The 18,730-nt window shown below is 33.8% G+C and overlaps 1 protein-coding gene across 2 annotated transcripts in view; it reads left to right on the forward strand.

Annotated features, from left to right (window-relative positions):
* The window catches only part of LOC106102829, a 42,252-nt gene extending 25,930 nt beyond the window's left edge, over window positions 1-16,322 (forward strand). Inside the window, exons 2-14 of one of the 2 annotated variants that reach the window (XM_013282416.1) lie at window positions 2,917-3,170; window positions 8,879-9,355; window positions 10,245-10,330; window positions 10,883-11,060; window positions 11,536-11,681; window positions 11,756-11,853; window positions 11,929-12,098; window positions 12,368-12,480; window positions 12,743-12,880; window positions 13,280-13,447; window positions 14,026-14,320; window positions 14,893-15,045; window positions 15,774-16,322. In XM_013282416.1, coding sequence (XP_013137870.1) covers window positions 3,131-3,170; window positions 8,879-9,355; window positions 10,245-10,330; window positions 10,883-11,060; window positions 11,536-11,681; window positions 11,756-11,853; window positions 11,929-12,098; window positions 12,368-12,480; window positions 12,743-12,880; window positions 13,280-13,447; window positions 14,026-14,320; window positions 14,893-15,045; window positions 15,774-15,862 — 2,151 coding nt within the window. In that variant the 5' untranslated portion in view covers window positions 2,917-3,130 and the 3' untranslated portion in view covers window positions 15,863-16,322. The remainder of the gene's footprint in view (window positions 1-2,916; window positions 3,171-8,878; window positions 9,356-10,244; window positions 10,331-10,882; window positions 11,061-11,535; window positions 11,682-11,755; window positions 11,854-11,928; window positions 12,099-12,367; window positions 12,481-12,742; window positions 12,881-13,279; window positions 13,448-14,025; window positions 14,321-14,892; window positions 15,046-15,773) is intronic. The other variant, XM_013282417.1, reaches the window with a different exon arrangement.
* Window positions 16,323-18,730: the final 2,408 nt, after the last annotated feature.

The raw sequence follows: 18,730 nt of genomic DNA on the forward strand, positions 1-18,730 counted from the left end.
TAGAAAATCTTTTAAACATACTAATGCTTTTTGAATATGTAAGGCTTCATTTTAGTCCCCTTCCCTTTCCTCTTTTTAAGAGGAAGAGATAGGAAAAAAAAGTTGATAACGGTGGAGATGTACAGTAGGCAACGCATTTGCATTTGCGGATATCTGGGCAGCGGTCCCTTCGCCATTCCGGCAGTTTCAGGTGGCCGCTTGCTAATTTGCCACCTTATAATATAAAAAAAAAACTACTGGGCCGATTTAAAAATTTCTTTCACTCATAAAAAGCTACGTTGTCATGCTAACATAGGTTATATTTATTACTATTTTTATTTCACGTACACGAAAACGTAATCACTATTATGGTATAATTCCGAATTAACTCTTAATTTAGATTGTTTTAAGATATGTAAGTGAACATTTTCTGTTTAATTTTGTACTTCAATTGTGTTACGCATGCTAACAATTCTTTTAACCTCATAATTTTGCCAAGAAGTATTTTTTCAATACTATTGTCCGATTGTGTTCCTTTCCTTAATTTCCTCACGTACACCATTATTTACGAAAGTGTTTATGTTTTATTACACTTGTATTTATGTGTGAAAGAATTATCGAAAGCGGGCACGAAGCCAACTTACAATAGCATCGTCTTGACAAACGAGACGGTTAAAAAATATATCGTCAAATGTTAGTACATTTCTTAATGAATCTTACTAATATTAATGCGAAAGTTTAGATGGATGTTAGAGATTGCCGTCTAAACTGTTGATCGGATCTTGATGAAATTTGAAGTAAATGTAGAGTATAGTCTGGAAGAAAACTTACTTTTGTTTTTTACTTATTCTACGCGGACAAAGTCGCGGGCGAGACTTATTGCTAAATAGTTATATAATAATTTGCGTAAAGTATTATATGAGTATCTTATAAAGTACTGGCTTCCTCCCGCGACTCTGTCCTCGTGGTATTAATAAAACCAAAGAAAGTAGCTTATGTGTTCTTCCAGATTATCCTCTGCATCTATACCAAATTATATCGATATACGTTCAGCCTTTTAGGCTACAAACTCTAACAAACATCCATCCATCCAAACATTCACATTTATAATATTAGTCTATGCCAAATTTCATCCAGATACGTTCAACCTTTGAGGCTTCAAAATCTAACAAACATTCATTCATCCAAACTTTCACACTTATAATATTAGTAAAATTGAAAGTTGTAATAAAATAATGTATGATGCTATTTTTATATTTCACACGACAGAAATATTTTGTCTCTAACGTATAAATAAGGATTGTCCGGCGAGTTCAATCTAAATTCATTGAATGGCGTCGCTCCTCGGTTCGCAGATTTTGTAGAGCATGTTTTGCATATGTTCAACCAAACGAGGCGTCATTTTACCGTGATGTCTTTTGTAAATCCAAATTCTCTCTTTGTTTTATTTTTAGATACGATTCGTATTAAAATACTTCGATCAATTTATGAATCGGGCTCTACTCTAATCATACAAATATTATAAGTGCGAAAGTTTAGATGGATGGATGTTTGTTAGAGTTTGTAGCCTAAATAGCTGAACAGATCTCGATGAAATTTCGTATAGATGTAGAGGATAGTCTGGAAGAACACATAGACTACTCACTTTTTCTTAAATTCCACGCAAACGGAGTCGCGGCCGAAAGCTTGTATTTGTAATAATAGTAGAATTTACTTTACTTTAGATATTTAAAAACCATAACGATATAAACAATCATTCTAATCATCATCATCCCCTTATCCTACTCCCGTACGGTCGGCGCAACAGGTTTTTGTCCTCCACATAACTCTATCATACGTCATCTCAGTCATCACTCCCTTCTTGATCATGTCACGTTTCACACAACCCATCCATCTCTTTCTAGGTCTACCGATGTACCCTTCCACACTCATAACTAACGTTCTCTTTGTAACATGCGATTCATCCCTCCTCATAACATGCCCATACCATGCTAACCTTTTACTCCGTTTACAATCCTAATAACATAAATGCGAAAGTTTAGATGGATTGATGTTTGTTAGAGTTTGTAGCCTAAACTGCTGAACGGATTTCGATAGAAATTGGTACAGATGTAGAAGATAGTCCGGGAGAACTTCCCAAAAGAAGGAGGCACTCAATTCGTCTGTATGTTTTTTTTTTTATAAAAATAAAATGTTGTTGTTTGCTAGCGTCACATTTTTCTCTTTATTTCAAATATTGTTCTTTTTCTTTTTAAGTACAATACTTTTTTTCTTATTCTTTCTTGGCGGCCAGCATGATATTAATTATTGCTTTACCACCTAATTAAAACTCAAAACAAAGGTACTTTGTAAGCTTATGTTTGTGTTAAACGACATTTAAAAGCAGAACTTCTATGACGACAGTAATCGATGCCACAAGCTCTGGCGCGTTGCCATCCACGCCTTTACCATTGATGTCCCAACTCGTTTTAAATTCTTTTTATATTTAACACAAACTGTTGTACTTTGAAGATGAATGACAGTGCTTCTTTCATAGATGTAGTATTATACGATTATCGGAAAACTAGCTGTTGCTCGTGGATTCGTCGGTGTTGTTCTGTGATAACGTAGCTTTCTAATGGTGAAAGAAATTTTGAAATCGACCCAGTAGTTACTGAGTTATTACAATACATACAAAAATACAAATCTTTCCTCTTTATAATATTGGTATAGATAAAAGCAATTGGGTAAAGAAAAACTACCTAAGGAATCCAAATGCGATACTACGAGTATAACGCGCACACCTTCCACTAAACTATCGCACAACTGTTCGGTCGCGCTTTGATTCCTGTGACTTTATATGGAGGTGCGCCTACTCGATTTTTAGTTCTGCAATAACATTTTTAGTTTAGTCATAGATAGCATTTGTTTTATCTAATAATCCTTCTTTTGTTACAGATTCAATTAATCCGAGCAAAACCGTATTAATGCCGACAAAGATTAAGGGAGTTCCAGAAGGTTGTGTTGCTAAAACCAAATGGCATTTTACTATATTCCCAAGTGAATTTTGATTTTCGAAGTGGTTCAAAAAGTGGCGTTTGATATGTGTTAGTTGTCTTAATGGTGTGGCAAATACGAATGCCGGCGAAGGGGCCTCTAGGCCGGCAGGTCAATGACATCGCCGGCACTTCTTGTGCTTTCTCTGTTCCTCGGTAAGTATACAAAAGTCGTATTTTTGACCAAGTATATCTAGTACTAGCTGTTGCTGTGCCCGTGCGGCTTCATCCGCATGAAATTATGAAAATTTTATTTTATTGTTTACATTTGTCAAATTGTTAATAGCAAATGTCAAAATGACATGACATGACAAACCTTAGCAATCTTGCTTCCTTTATGTTGGCAGCAACTTATGGTTTCTTTCCCGCATTAGGGTTTTTGTCCAAAATATTTACTCACAAAGTTTAATGTCGTGAAAATATATAGCCTAAAGCGTGACGTCATTAATTACGCTGTAATTACTGACATCTTAGTCAACAAAGAAGTGTGTGTTTACGCTTTATTAGAATAGTATAGATTTTAAATTATGAATGTTAAGAAATTACATCTTGCTGTGAAAAAATAAAAAAACAGACAACTGTTCCCTGTTTTGTTAGGTCACAGAATTTCAACAGTCACGAACTGTTCATGCAACAATTGCGTTCTCCAACACCATTTAACTTTAACCAAAAAGAATAGTTTATTAAAACCCAAATGTCCGGTTAACAAGTTAATAGCAGCATTGTAAATTCAACAATAGAGCGGTACTTACGTCTTGAGCGAAGTCAGAAGTAGGTTAACAAACATCTTGAACCCATTTTAACTAAACAGCGTTAATTTTATGTTCAGCAGAACCTCTGTTGCGAGTATTATAATAAAGTTAAATTATTTCCTTCTCATTTATAAAAGTAGAAGAATGTTATTGCTAGTTGTTACTCGCGGCTTCACCCGTGTTAAATTAATAAATATAGCCTATGTTAATCAAAGATAAATTATCTTTCTAACGGTGAAAGAATTTTTAAAATCGGCCCAGTATTTGACACATATCTATATAGTTTATAGTTATGAATGTGGAGGGGTACATCGGTAGAGGTAGACATAAAAAGAGATGGTTGGATTGCGTGAAAGGTGACATAATCAAAAAGGGAGTGTTGACTGAGATGACTGATGATAGAGTGCTTTGGAGGACGAAAACCCGGTGCGCCGACCCTACGGGAGTAAGTAACATAAAATAAAAATAAAATAAAATAACATTTAATCTTATCACCAACTACAACACAATTTGGAATAAGAGAAAAAAGACACACAACAATGTAATTAAAAAAAAAAAAAATAATAATCACGTAGTCAACAGGACAAACAAAATAATTGAAATGTGAATGCAGTGCTGATATCTTTATCTATTGCTATATCTATATCTATACTAGTAATATAAAATTGATAAGTATTATCGGACTACCTGCTTAGTTCAAAAAGTCAAAACAGCAAACTTCATACAACTTTTCACATACCAATATTATATGATAGATACCAAACATAGATCAATTAAAATCTAATTTCCTTTAGATGAATTTGAGATGGAATTTTCATTACCCGCTTGCGCCAATTCGAACAATTTCCGTTTCGGTATGAAGAATTTCATAAGTAATCATGTAAAAGCAATCAAAGATCCAATCACACAAACGATTACAAGACATCTGTCACTCAAAAAACTTAGTCTCTGTTTAGTAAAACACGTTTTAAATGTGTATTACCATACTCCTTTCGGTGTTAACTTTATTATTTACTAGTGACTTATAGTATGTCCCTAATTTCAGCGTGCCTCTTGGCATAGGCCTCCTCCAAACTCTTCCACTGTTTTCTATCTCGCGTAACTCTTCTCCAATGTGGACCGGCAGTCAACCTTAAGTCGTCCTCCCATCTTATTTGTTGCCGTCTGCGACTCCTTTTTCCATCCCTCGGGTACCATTCGGTCACCACCTTGCTCCATTTGTCTTGTGTCACGCTTGTGGCCTGTTCATCGCCATTTCATTTGAACGATTTCGCACAAGATGTCTTCTCGTTCTTGTCGTTTCGAATTTGTCATACTCCTTTCCATAGCCCTATACTTAATTTACTCAACCAAAAAAATACCTCAAGAAGAAGCCTATGCGTTCTTCTAGACTATTGGATAGATGTTTGTTATCACGAAACTAGTAAGACGGAACGGTTTTTTTTAGTTTTTAAGCTATCGCTTAACCACGAGAGTGAGGATTGACTACCTATTGAGATCGAAGATGTGGCCGAAAGATGGTTCTGAACGAAATTTGGACCATAGATTAGATCATAAACCCAGAATAGTTCATAGGCATTTTTTAATTCAACGAGGACATAGACTATACTTTCTATCATAAATCAACATTTTTGTAGTATTTTTACCTCAAATAGCTCATAAAAAAGGGTCACGGAGTAAACTGACTAACCTAATTTTAATAAGAAACGATTCGGTGACACTTGGCCCGACGCCAACGAAAGCGGCCGTCTCATTTAATGCGGATAAATATAAAACAGTCTGTTTTTCCACGTTCTTCTTGAACTATCTTTAAATGTTATATTATTGAACCTTATGCTAGTAAGAAAATAAACTTAACCAACAATTTACTATTGTAATCCATCTAGATCTATCATACTAATATTATAAAGAGGAAAACTTTTATTGTAATGAAATAACTCAAAAACTATTGAGCCGATTTCAAAAATTCTTTCACCAATAAAAAGCTACGTTGTCAGTGTAACATAGGCTATGTTTCATATTATTTTTTTTAATTTCACGCAGGCAAAAACTAGTCTTATACTACACTAGCGACTTGCTATGGCTCCACACGTCCAATGCTGCTACGAAAATGTATTTACATCACATTAGAAACATCTCAAATTACTCGTATATATTTCAGCACTATATTATACGTGTACACAAGTAAACCTTCCTCTTGAATTACTCTGTCTATTTGAAAAAATCCGTTGCGTAGTTTTAAGGATATAGTTCTTCCTGCTAATATTATTAATGCGAAAGTTTAGATGGATCGATAGATGTTAGAGTTTACGTCTAAATAGATCTGAATGAAATTTGACACTGATGTAAAATATAGTCTGGAGGAGTACTTAGGCTACTTGCTTTTGTTTTTTATTAATAATACGCTGACAAAGACGCAGGTGAAAGCTGGTAGTGAAATAAAGAAATGAATATTATAAGACTGTTTTTGAACATCATTCTTCAACCGATTTCTCCACCCTTATTATGTCCTTTACAGAATAATGCCATACTAGATGTAGGAGGAGTTTCAAACGATGTTTCCTTTCAGTTGTGCCATCAATAAATATTGTAAATTTTTTATTGAAATCTACTATTAGTTAGTTACAATTTTAGTTTTAAATTTCTTCCGAATAAAAGGTAATAAGGATTTTTACTATTCTTACTTTCTTACTTCTTACTAATATTATAAATGCGAAAGTTTAGATGGATGGATGGATAGATGGATGGATGGATGGATGTTTGTTAGCGTTTGTAGCCTAAACGGCTGAACAGATCTCCATGAAATTTGGCACAGGTTTAGAGCATAGTCTGGAAGAACACATAGGCTACTTTTTATCCCGGGAATAGTTACGGTTCCCGTGGGATTCATTAATTTAGTGTTTACTCGATCATTCTGCAAAGGTTCAACATATCTTATTGAATTTTGGCACAGATATAAAACAAAGTCTGGAGTACACATGGGACAAGCTTCATCCCCGAGAAATGTCCAGTTCCCGAGGAATACCTAGCTTTTTGTAATGTATATAGTTTGTATGTTTTCGAATACCACGCGGACGAAGTCGAGGGCAGCAGCTCGTTTCGAATAAAATAAACATACTAGTTAACTTAATAATTTTGTTTTTATTATGTTTTATTTATATTATTTAAGTACTAGCTTTCGCCCGCGACTCCACCTCGAAAATATTTACTCGATTGATTTGTTCGAAGAATTAAGACAAGTTATTAGTAATTTTATTTTTTTTATGTAATAAACTTTGTTTTTAATTAAAAATACTCATTAACACTATCTTGTATTAAAAGTAGATTGTAACAGGGCCCCCGAGAGCGCAGGCGGTTTTGGCTAATTTATTCATCGCTCGTCGTCAAATTTACGTAAACTTTGCTTCACTTATTTTCACAGGACCTAAATTTCGTTCGTCTTAGGTGGTTTTATAATTATTCATGACTTACATTCGCGTTTCAAACAACCGAGAACAATGACGTAATCATCATGTTTTTAACTACATTTTCGGCACAGTCTCTTCCACATATCTCTATCCGCCGTCACTCTTTTTTGCTCTCTATAGACGCTCATTTCTCGCATTTTTTTTCTGTCCATTTTTATTTTTCAGATAAAACTTAGCGAATTTAATAGTGTATACGAGTAATTCTGACATTTAAAACTGAATGGTTTAATTAATTTTAAAGAAGGGGACAAACTGACAACGAGAACACACATGACGCTTAGGATATCAGCAACACTAACTAGCTGTTGCCCGCTACTTCGTTCACGAAATGTTAAGATAAAAAAATAGTCTATAATATGCCCGTCTGTGTCAGCAGTCAGCAGCCCTACAGTGAAAGTTCGGACGAAATCGGCCCAGCCGTTTCGGAGATTCCCGGAATAAACGCGGCTTGCGGACAAACAAACGTCCAGGCAAACAATTTTTAAATGCGATTTTCGGCATCAGCAACGCAAATATATGATGTATACTACCCGAAATCTGTAATTTTTGGTTAATTACAAACAGACACTCCAATTTTATTATATGTACAGTTCTATCTAATCACAATTTGTCGTATGTTTTGTGTTGAGATATGTTTAAGCTAAAATATATTCAAAACACTGTCTAAATTTTTACTTAAGACCCAAAATGTTTACTAAATCAGGTCTCAAATCAACGGTGACGTTAGCTACGTTAGTTTGAATAACCCCGCTTGCCCGATAGCTGTGAAATTGAATTTCAATATCCGACAGTTCTATCTCGCATACGAGATTTTTTTTTTCGTAAATATAAACCAATTTCATAAAATTGGTTTATATTTACGAAAAAAAAGTACTTTTTTTCATACAATTTTTACGTACAATTTATTGCTGTACTTACAACTGGACTTATGTAAAATGTTTTTTTTTTTAATAGAGCAATCGGACGTTTAAAAAGTTGTAAAATCTCAATGGTTTAGAAACAATTCGTAGCTGCTTAGGAGTGTCTTAAATTGAATTTAATTGAATGTACTTTTTTATATTTAAATCATACGCGGAAGAAAGTATAAAATTAAATACGTAGGTATTTGACTTTATCGCGGTTCTCATTTGGCCAGTAAAGTTGGACAGTTGCGACTGCCAATTCATATCTATACTTATTATAATAAAACGTAAACACACATTTCTTTGTTGCCTAAGATGTCAGCAATTACACCATATTTTTGAATGTCAATTTTTTTAATAAAAAGCCTTACACTTACGTCACGCTTTAGGCTATATATTTTAACGCTTTTAAACTTAGGGGGAATTTTGGATAAAAACCCTAATGTGGGAAAGAGACCATAAGTTGCTGCCAACATCAAGGAAGCAAGGTTGTCATCATGTCATGTCATTTTGACATTTGTAATTGATAATTTTACAAATGTAAATAATATAATAAAATTTTCATAATTTCATGCAGATGAAGTCGCACGGGAACAGCTAGTCTTAGATAAAATGGTTACACTAGCCAGGTAGCGTTCACTGTGTCAGTTGATTTCCAGTCCAGTTATTAGCACTACTGAATAACAGTAATAGCTAAGTGTGAACCGCGAGCTAGATAGAATACATATATATTTTTGTTCCAGTTTTCTCCGTCATCGGATTAACGTCGCTACAAACAGTTCATGACAACAATACAAAACAAGAAAACATTAATTCATTAGTTAAAGAAGTAATAATGAAGAATCTAACAATGGAAACTTTAAGGACCAAGAAACTAGATAATAGATATATAAGCTTTGATGAAAATATCGAAGAACTTAGAAATAATTTAACATATAGAAATGACGATATATACACTGCCGATCTTATATTTAGTAAATTTAATATAAAGAAATTACATAATATAAGTGATAAACGAAATATTGTACGAAGGAACGAAGGGAGTAGAATTCTAAGAGAAATTCTAAGACCAAGGAGACGATTTAAGAGAGAAGAGGATTCAGAACGATGTGAAACTTTCTACTATCAAAAAGATAGGACACAAATAAGTCATCCATATTCAAAAAATGATACAAACAAACTATATTACGGTGATATAGATTGTACAACCACTATTGAAGGTAACTACAAATGTACAATGTTAATAAAAAATAAAACAAAAGCGTGACTAAAGAGTGCACACACCAGAAACAAAACTATTGCACAAGGTTTAGTCTTGTTTGAGCTCATGTGGAGCTCCGCACACTACTCGAGTTTCATTAATCAGATAGCAGCAACTGATCAAGTCGAGGTTCGGCCCTCTCGGGCGCCCTTGATTCGGAATGCTAAACGCGTATTGAGTGACAGCCCAAGCCGAGGTCCCCTCTCGGGGGCCCTTGTGCCTATTCACTCCATGGAGCGTCCACCGAAGCGATCTAAGAGCTCGGTGGCCTCTTAATCCGGTAATAATAACGAAGGAACGGCTCGTGCCGAGGCTCCTGAGGGAGCCCTCGAGCTTAGTTACTCATAAAAGAAGTTTAGGCTAAGCGCCATGCGCTCGGCCACCTCAAGCCCGATGAATCTGTAAATGCCTCTTCAAGGCAAAACAGTGGCCATTCAGTCACAAAAAAAACTCGAGTTTTATTTGGCTGCGAAACAATTGACAATCGCACGTGTGTGATATTTTAGTCAAAGGTGTACGCCAGCTCTAAACACATAAAAAAGATTACCCAACTAAGTCATAATAATCAACTTGCCCTTATCCCTTATGGAGGGTCGGCACAATATGTGCTGCTCTTCCATACATCTCTATCAGCCGCCATATCTGAATCCACTCCTTTCTTTAGCATATCCTCTTTCACACAATCCAACCATACTGTATTCGGTCTTCCTCTTCCTTTGTAGCCATCCACATTCAATCTTAACACATTCTGGTTTATGTCCCCATCGTCATACCATCTAGTATCATCCAACTAAGTAAAGGGGTAAATTCAACATCATGTATATTAGATAAATATTTTTTTTTTTCAGGGCCTGAAGGAAGTGTGATAAAATTAACATTCGTTGATATTTTTCACATAGAAGACCACCCGGACTGTGCTTATGACTTTTTAGAAGTAAGTTATTACTAAATCTATATCTATACTATTATAATAAAGCGTAAACACACACTTCTTTGTTGCCTAAGATGTCAGCAATTACAGCATATTTTTGAATAATTTTTTTAATAAAAAGCCCTACACTTACGACACACTTTAGGCTATATATTTTCACGCCATTAAACTTAGGTGGTAAATATGTTGGATAAAAACCTTATTGTGGGAAAGAGACCATTAGTTGCTGCCAACATCAAGAAAGCATGTCATGTCATTTTGACATTTGCAATTTTGACATTTGACAATTTGACAAATGTAAACAATAAATACAAAAATATAATTTTATGTGGATGAAGCCGCACACGAACAGCTAGTTTTTAATAATTTTAAATTTATACTTACCTTCATCTCCCCCTTTATCCTACTCTCGTAGTCGGCGCACCTTGATTTCATCCTCCAAATAACTATTATCCGTCATCTTACACCTTCTTGATCATGGCATCTTTCAAGCCATTAATTTTCTCTATTTAAGTTTACTACAACTGTAATTATAAATTATTAAATATTCTTCAGATACGAGACGGTGAGAAAGGATATTCAAATACTCTAGGAAAGTTTTGCGGCGAGAACTTCCCTCCACAAATTACCACAACGGGACCCTTCGCCTGGCTAAAGTTTCACTCCGACGGGACGATAGAATACGAAGGTTTCCATATAACTGTAGACATTATACAATCGCCTAGCAATAGTCGTGAGTATCTTGTATCTTTCTTATATTTGAAGGGACAAACGAGACACGATATGACAACATGAAGCAAAAGTAAGTAACCTATGTGTTCTTCCAGATTATCCTCTACATCTATGCCAAATTTCATCCGGATCCGTTGAGCAGTTTAGGCTACAAATTCTAAACTCTTGCATCTAAAATATTAGCAGATAACCACAGAGGGCAACGGTACGCTCATACCAGGTTAAGTCTATCTCGGTCGACTTCAACTAACACTTTATTAATCAGAGCAGATACTTCTTACTAATATTATAAATGCGAAATTTAATATGGATGGATGGGTGTTTGTTAGAGTCTATAGCATAAACAGCTAAACGGATATCAAAGAAAGGCACAGATGTAGATTGTCTGAGAGAACACATAGGCTACTGATTTTTGTTTTTAACGCGGACGGAGTCGCATTCTTCATAAATTAGTTGTAAAATACTTTATGTTTAAGATAAAATACCGGATAGCTGTTTTAAAAACTTGACGGGTCCAGAAGGCTATGTTAATACGACAAGTATCGATGAAAATTGCAAACGAGGAAGCGAGGGCCATCCATTAGATGTATTATGGAGGATTGAAACTGACGAAAATACTAAGGTTACATTTCGTTTACATTTAATTCTATTTACTTCCATTTATTGTTATTTGTTAAAAACTGTTCTATTTTTCAGATATATCTTAACTTTACGGGATACAATTTAAATAAACCTAACGAATGTGAACAAAATGCGGTGCAAGTTTTCGGACATAAAACTGAAGAGAAATACAGGTTAGAAATTATTTTGAAAACGTTAAAAAAATGAAAGTTACATATATTCGTATTTACATTTTATTATGTTTACAGATTGGCGTATTATTGTGGTTCAATAGCGAATCCAGTAACAACTAAAGATACAGAGGGAAATGAAAAAGGGAATATAATGCATGTTCGTTTGTACGCAACTAGTTCAGGGAAGAACTCAGATTTTAGTGCGAGATACACAGCGTTTAGAAGCCTAGATCCGAATAGAGATGGTAAATGACTTTCATTTATTCCTATTTGTTACATTGAAAGTTATTTCTCAAAAATAAAATAAGATTTTATGTGGATTTATAGACCAAAATAATCTATCTCTAAATTAAAAAATCATAATTAGTTACTGAGCCTTATTTTAAATTACTATGAAAATGATAAAGAGGTCTTCAACTATTTCTTTCTCAAACATTAAAATTATTGAGAAAGTTGAATTAAATCGAAAAACATGTTGCAACCTATATTCATCTTTTATCTCTTTCACTCTTAGAGAAATGCAGCGCTACAGAATTCCATTGCGGCGACAATACGTGTATAAACGCGGGCCTAGAGTGCGACGATTACGCTCACTGCAGATTGAAAGCGGACGAGGAAAACTGTAAGGTAAAAGAAACATACAATTTCATCGCCTTTGTTTCATCTTTATAAACAAGCAAAGTCGGACAGACTTTCGTTTAAATATTGCTAAATAACAACAATCACGACGTTTGTCCCACTTGCTTCAGTGCAATTGCACTCCTGTCAAAACATAATAGCAATTTGTCTTATCAAAATGTAACCTGATTAAAATCAAAGGGGTTTATTTAATTAAAGATTTCCAAAAGCGATAAAACCTGAAATACTTTATATTTATTCTTTTTTCCAGCACACGACTGAATCAATGATTAGCAAATTACATATAATAGTTATTCTTGTAATATTTTCTTTGATATTATCAGGAATGAGTTTTGTATTTATATTCAAATGTATAAGAAAATTGTATCAAGACCATAAAATAATTAAGGTAAGCAAACACACAAACTATTTTATAGCTTTTGAAAAACAGTTTTATACAAAATTTACGTACGTCAAAAAGTTTTCCAAAAGAACGGACAAATAGAGACAAAAGAATTGACAAAAAATCGATGAAAAACAGCGCCATCTATTGTTGGAAAAAATCAAACTACCCTAACGAGATTAGCGTACATTTTTTTAAACTATAAAGTAGACATATTTGTATTTTAAGAGCGGGTGCACACTGCTAACTAAACTATCGCACAACTGTTATACGAGTCGATTGTTTTGCAGCCAATTCAACTGTTCAGTTGCATAACTAAAAATCGAGTAGTGTGCTCACCTTCCTGTAAGCTCATAGACATAAACAGTTGTGCGATATTCGTCTCAATAATATTTCTCACTCTAGGAACATATCAGACAATCTTGCGAGGATAGATTGGACAGTTTAGTCAGCAGTCGACTGACGCTCGACGCTAAACGTCTACAAAGAGACAGCCAACCACGAGCTAGTCTGGAAAGGGAAAACCATACTAATGAAATGTATAAGAAACAACGGAAATATTCTCAACGTAAGGTAAGCTTAACAATATTAAGTATAACTTTAAAAAGTATTATTACAGACATTTATTTTAATTTACTAATATTTTCTTTAACCATTCCGACTAGGCTAAGGCTTGTGCTAGGATATGGTTCACGATAGTCGAATGGTGGGACTCGAACCTTTGACCGCAACATCGGTAGTCCGTGCCCCAAAACAATGGGCTATTGACGCTTTAATTATTAAATTACAGCTATTTAAGATTTCCTGTTTTAAATATTACTTTTAGATGAAATAGCTTACAAATAACTTAGAACTATAAATACAGAGTTACACATTTTTTCTTCACAACTATCTGTTTGCCAGTCGCCAAAGGCTTCTAATATATTTATTACTCTAGTTTACTTTTACATTTTTCTTCTTAATTTCCGTTTCTTTTGTATTTGGCTTTTCTTGTCTATTTTTTTCTTGTGAAGTACTTACTTTTATGTACATACTCGTAAATCACACGTCTTTAGGAAACTTGTAAAAACTGCCTTAAACTTCACTTGTCCTTAATTCACTCAACTATTTATATTATCATAATTTATTCTATAACTTTGTAACTCTTTCAGCAAAGTAGTATCGAATCGGATTTTGTACAAGAAACACATTTAGACATGGATGAAGAGATCTGGCGTAAAGATGTGCCTAACGTACCAATACAAACAGAAGATGTGCATATAGAACGTAATGGTAGATCGAGGAGGAGTGATCTGAGTAGAAAAGAAGAGTCAATTAGGAGTAGAACAAGAGAGAGTGAAGAGAGGAAAGAGATTCGAGATGTGTCCGTCGGTGCGCCGGACACAAAGGAATCAGGATGTCAGACGAGAGAGAGTTTATTCCAGGACGCTCCTCCTAGCTCGGACGGTATGTAAATCTTAGTATTACTAGTCCATATATCTTACTAGCTTTCACCCGTGACTCTGTCCGCGTGGAATTAAAAGTAAGTGGTCTTTATCTTCCAGACTATCCTCTACATTTATACCAAATTTCATAGAGATCCGTTTAGCAGTTTAGGCTACAAACTAACAAACATCCATCCGAATTTTTGAATTTACAATATTAGTAATGTGAAAGTTTAGATGGATGTTTATTAGAGTTTGTAGCCTAAACTGCTGAATGGATCTTTATACAATTTATCATAGACGTAGAGTATAGTTTGGTAGAACACATAGGCTACATACCTTTTTTAAATTCTACGCCGACGGAGTCGTGGGCGAAAGTTATATTTTAAATGCAAATTGTATAGATAGTAAGGATGTTTATTGTCACGTAATTCCAGAACAGCTGAAAGGATTTAGATGACATTTAGAACAGAAGTAGATTGTTTCAACTAAAGATTCATGTTAATCTTCCTCTTAGAATTTTGAATCATGGTTTTAAATAAAATTGGTAATATTTGTGACCCGTTCTTATTTTATAACTATATTTGTTGTTAGGTTCAGGTACAACGAACAGTAGAGGTTTCTCGACCTTCGGTTACTCAGGTGCTACGATAGTGCGGCCATCCTCTCCGCCGACACAAACGAACACATCACAAATCACTATAGAACTTCTCAAGCAAATGCCACAGAAACAGGATTCTAAACAACGTAAGTGACATCTAAGTTATGAATTATAATTAGACTAGCTGTTCCAGTGCGACTTCATACGTATGAAATTATGAAAATTGTTTTTGATTACATTTGTCAAATTGAATTACAAAGGTCAAAATGACAGACATGACATGACGACAAAGCATGGCAATTTTGCTTCCTTGTTTAATGGCGTGAAAATGTATAGCCTAAAGCGTGACGTAAGTGTAGGGCTTTTTATTTAAGAGAGGATTATTCAAAAATATGCTGTAATTGCTTAGATCTTAGGCAACAAAGAAGTGTGTGTTTACGCTTTATTATAATAGTATAGATATAGATAATAAAGTGTGAGGTGTTTTAAATATTTTGATACATGACATTACCTATTCTGACTAATTCTCTAAGCAGGCCCTAGTACTTTTTTGTTAATACAATGCGTGTTGGTGCAATGGATTGAAATAAGAATTGAAATATCTTTGTATTTCGAGTTTTGTTTCGTTTAAAAATGGAAGATATGTGATCTATTTTTTAAAAGCGCGCACACCTTAGACTAAAATATCGTACAACAGTTTTATCTCGCTTTGATTCCTATGAGGTTATATGAAGGTTCACACTACTCGATTTTTAGTTGTGCAAATTAACAGTTGAAGGCTGCGAAACAATCGACAATCGCACAACGGTTGTGCGATACTTTAGTCAAAGGCGCGCACTTACTATTATTAATTTTTTCATTCTTGTATTCTCAGTTAAGAAGATTTCCGATCGACGTCCGATAAGTGCGGAAACCACACGTTCTGCCCCTGACGTCATAATAGTCTCCAAACCGATTCGCTGAGACTGACATTTGGGGCCCCCACCGTGGGCCCCAACACCGCCAGACTGCTGGCCACACCCCAAAGAACCTAGGACATGTCCTGAGGGTTCCTATCAACCATACGTGTGTACAGATTACTGTAGAAATTTTGATACTTACGAAGGATATTATAGCCAACATTTTCTTGAAGGACCAAAATATGAATATTGTTTAAAAAGTGATTTAAAATGCAGTAAATCGAAAACTTTACCGAGAAACTTAGGTTCTTCTGTAGAGTCAAAGACTAAAGTGTTTCCGCACAGAAGTGTTTATTTCTACGGCATAGACGAAGAGCCAAGAAGATTGACTAAAACTATATTAGTTAAAGCGGATATTGAAGTACCTAGATAAAAATCCCCAATTTAATAGACATGTGATAAGATAGATAATAAAATTGTTTTTTTTTTAATGTAGAGTTTTAATAATTATATTTTAATAAAATCGCTGGTGAATTCATTTTGTAATGGTGATTTTTAATAATAAAATTTGTACGAATAAATGTGAATATATAATATTGAAATTTTATAATAATAATAGTGTTTTTTATTGACAGGATTTTTATAAACTTTTAAGTGTACAACATTGAAAGGTTATGCTTTCTATGTTTCTTTATCTTAAATATTTGTGTCTAGTTACTCTTAAAATATAGTTTATTATTTATTTTTTAATTTACTTCTTGAAAGTTTATATCAACTCATAAAGGTTGTTCTATTGTTTATAAACTTAAGAGATTTTATAAGAAAATTATCTGAAAATCACTGAACGTTTTTTCGTAAGCACAATTTTACATTTAAATTTAATTTTGTATCTTGCAATTGTTTATAAATTTGTATAAAAATGTTTGATTAGCTTTTGTTTTATAAACATGTTATTTGTGTAATTAAAATATGGATTTATCTTTGTAATATTTGAATTAAATTATTGGATAGTTTTAAATTATTGGTTATAAAGATTTTCTTACTTTATGTACACAGAATATTTCTGATAACTTTTATAAAAATTGTCAATTGAATTTGTGTTAAGAAATCTTAAACTAATTGTAATGAATTTTGTGTGTTTTTGGTTGTGTTTTCATGATGCAGGTGACGTCATTTTTAAATAAAACATTGTATTTTATTCATGAAAAATGAATAATAACTTAAAATGCGTAGTTGTAATTAAATGTTGTTTTTTTGTCACCTTTACGTATTATAAAAAAAACATTGTTTTTTTTTAATAATTATTACGTAAAAAATCATACAATTATGCATTTAGATTTCATTTTTTTGTTTTTAAGCAGTTTTTCTTATGAAAAAATTTGAGTTTTAATTTTTTCTTGGTTTGTTAGTGTATGCTTTTTCAAAGAAATATTATTTTCACGTAAAAAATAAATTACCACTTCTTGTAAATAAATACCAAATAGGAAACTATGTTAATGTATTGTTATATTTGTAATTAATAAAAGGAGTAATTTTTTAACTTTGGTTTTATTCAACCATAAAAGGAATTTTTAATTTACATAGTTTCGTACTACACTTGGAGCTACAGCGTAGCCCAAACTCGTAGACGTCTACGGCGTAGAACGTAACTTATTTACATCAACTAATATTATCTTTACTTTAAAATAAAGTAAGTTTAATAAGAAGAGTGTGAACACACCTGAAACTAAACTATCGCACAACTATTTTGTCTCGCTTTGATTCCTATTAGTTTATAAGGAGGTGCGCACACGATTTTTAGTTGTGCAAACAGTTGAGGCTGCGAAACAATCGACAATCACACAACAGTTGTGCGATAGTTTAGTCAAAGGTGTACGCTCGCTAAGATATCGGTTCACTAGTTGCATCGACATATCGATTACAATAAATGTTATTAACTATAGAAGAATTTGTAAAGCAAAAAGAAGAGGTGTCTTCACGATCTTAGGTCAAGCATCACCGTCACTACATGCTTTATGCCGATTTTATACTTTTAAATAGCAGCTGTTTCCACTGGCAGCACGCCAAGTGATCACATCCCTAAGCTATGGAAATTAGAACAGACATCTCCTATGACACAGCATTATTCAAAATAGGAACAAATAAATTTTATTTTAAGCATGAAGAATACTAAATGTTGTACGGAAAATTTTTAACAAGCTTCAGTTTGAAGAAATACAAAATCAGTAACAAAACATGATTTTTAGAAAGACTTCATTTAAAATGATTACAAAATTTAATTAATCGTTCCTACAAAGCCTTTAATTGGATACTAAGGGAAGCAATTACAATTTAATTATAAGAAATCATTAAAAATAGTTAACAATAAAACCTCCTTGAGTACGCAGATAAATATTACATTATATTTAAAAGGAAAATCTTTTCGCAGTACAAAAGGGATTTGAATATAAAATTTTCGTAGAAAACTTAATTAATAAAAACAAAATGGTCGGTTCTTTCGCGAAATGGATCTACATTTAAGGTAATAACCTGATTTATAAAGCCTTTTAAGCCTGGCTTATTGTATGAAAGAGAATATTTATATCAAGTAAAGTAAAATTCAAACAAGAATATAAAATAATAAATCCACGCATGTGCCCTTTAACAGTGGTAGTGCCCGCTTTAACATCTTAGCACGAATGGACCGGCACGCCCGGTGTAATACCACGACCACACAGAAGACAGGCGTGAAATGGAAGCAATTCCGTGTTTCGTCTGATGAGTGTGGTGCCGGAGGCCTAATTTAAGTCCCTTTCTGTTTACCACCCTTTTCTCATAAGGAGAGGATGGGAAGGGGAAGTGGATTTGACGGTGGAGTAGATGCATAGGAAGGGGAAATATCCTCTTTATGTGCGTCTCCTCCGTCGGATAAGGGTCGGCAACGCATCTGCAA

This window comes from Papilio polytes, unplaced genomic scaffold, assembly GCF_000836215.1.
Source record: "Papilio polytes unplaced genomic scaffold, Ppol_1.0 DF823901.1, whole genome shotgun sequence".
Lineage (NCBI taxonomy): Eukaryota > Metazoa > Arthropoda > Insecta > Lepidoptera > Papilionidae > Papilio > Papilio polytes.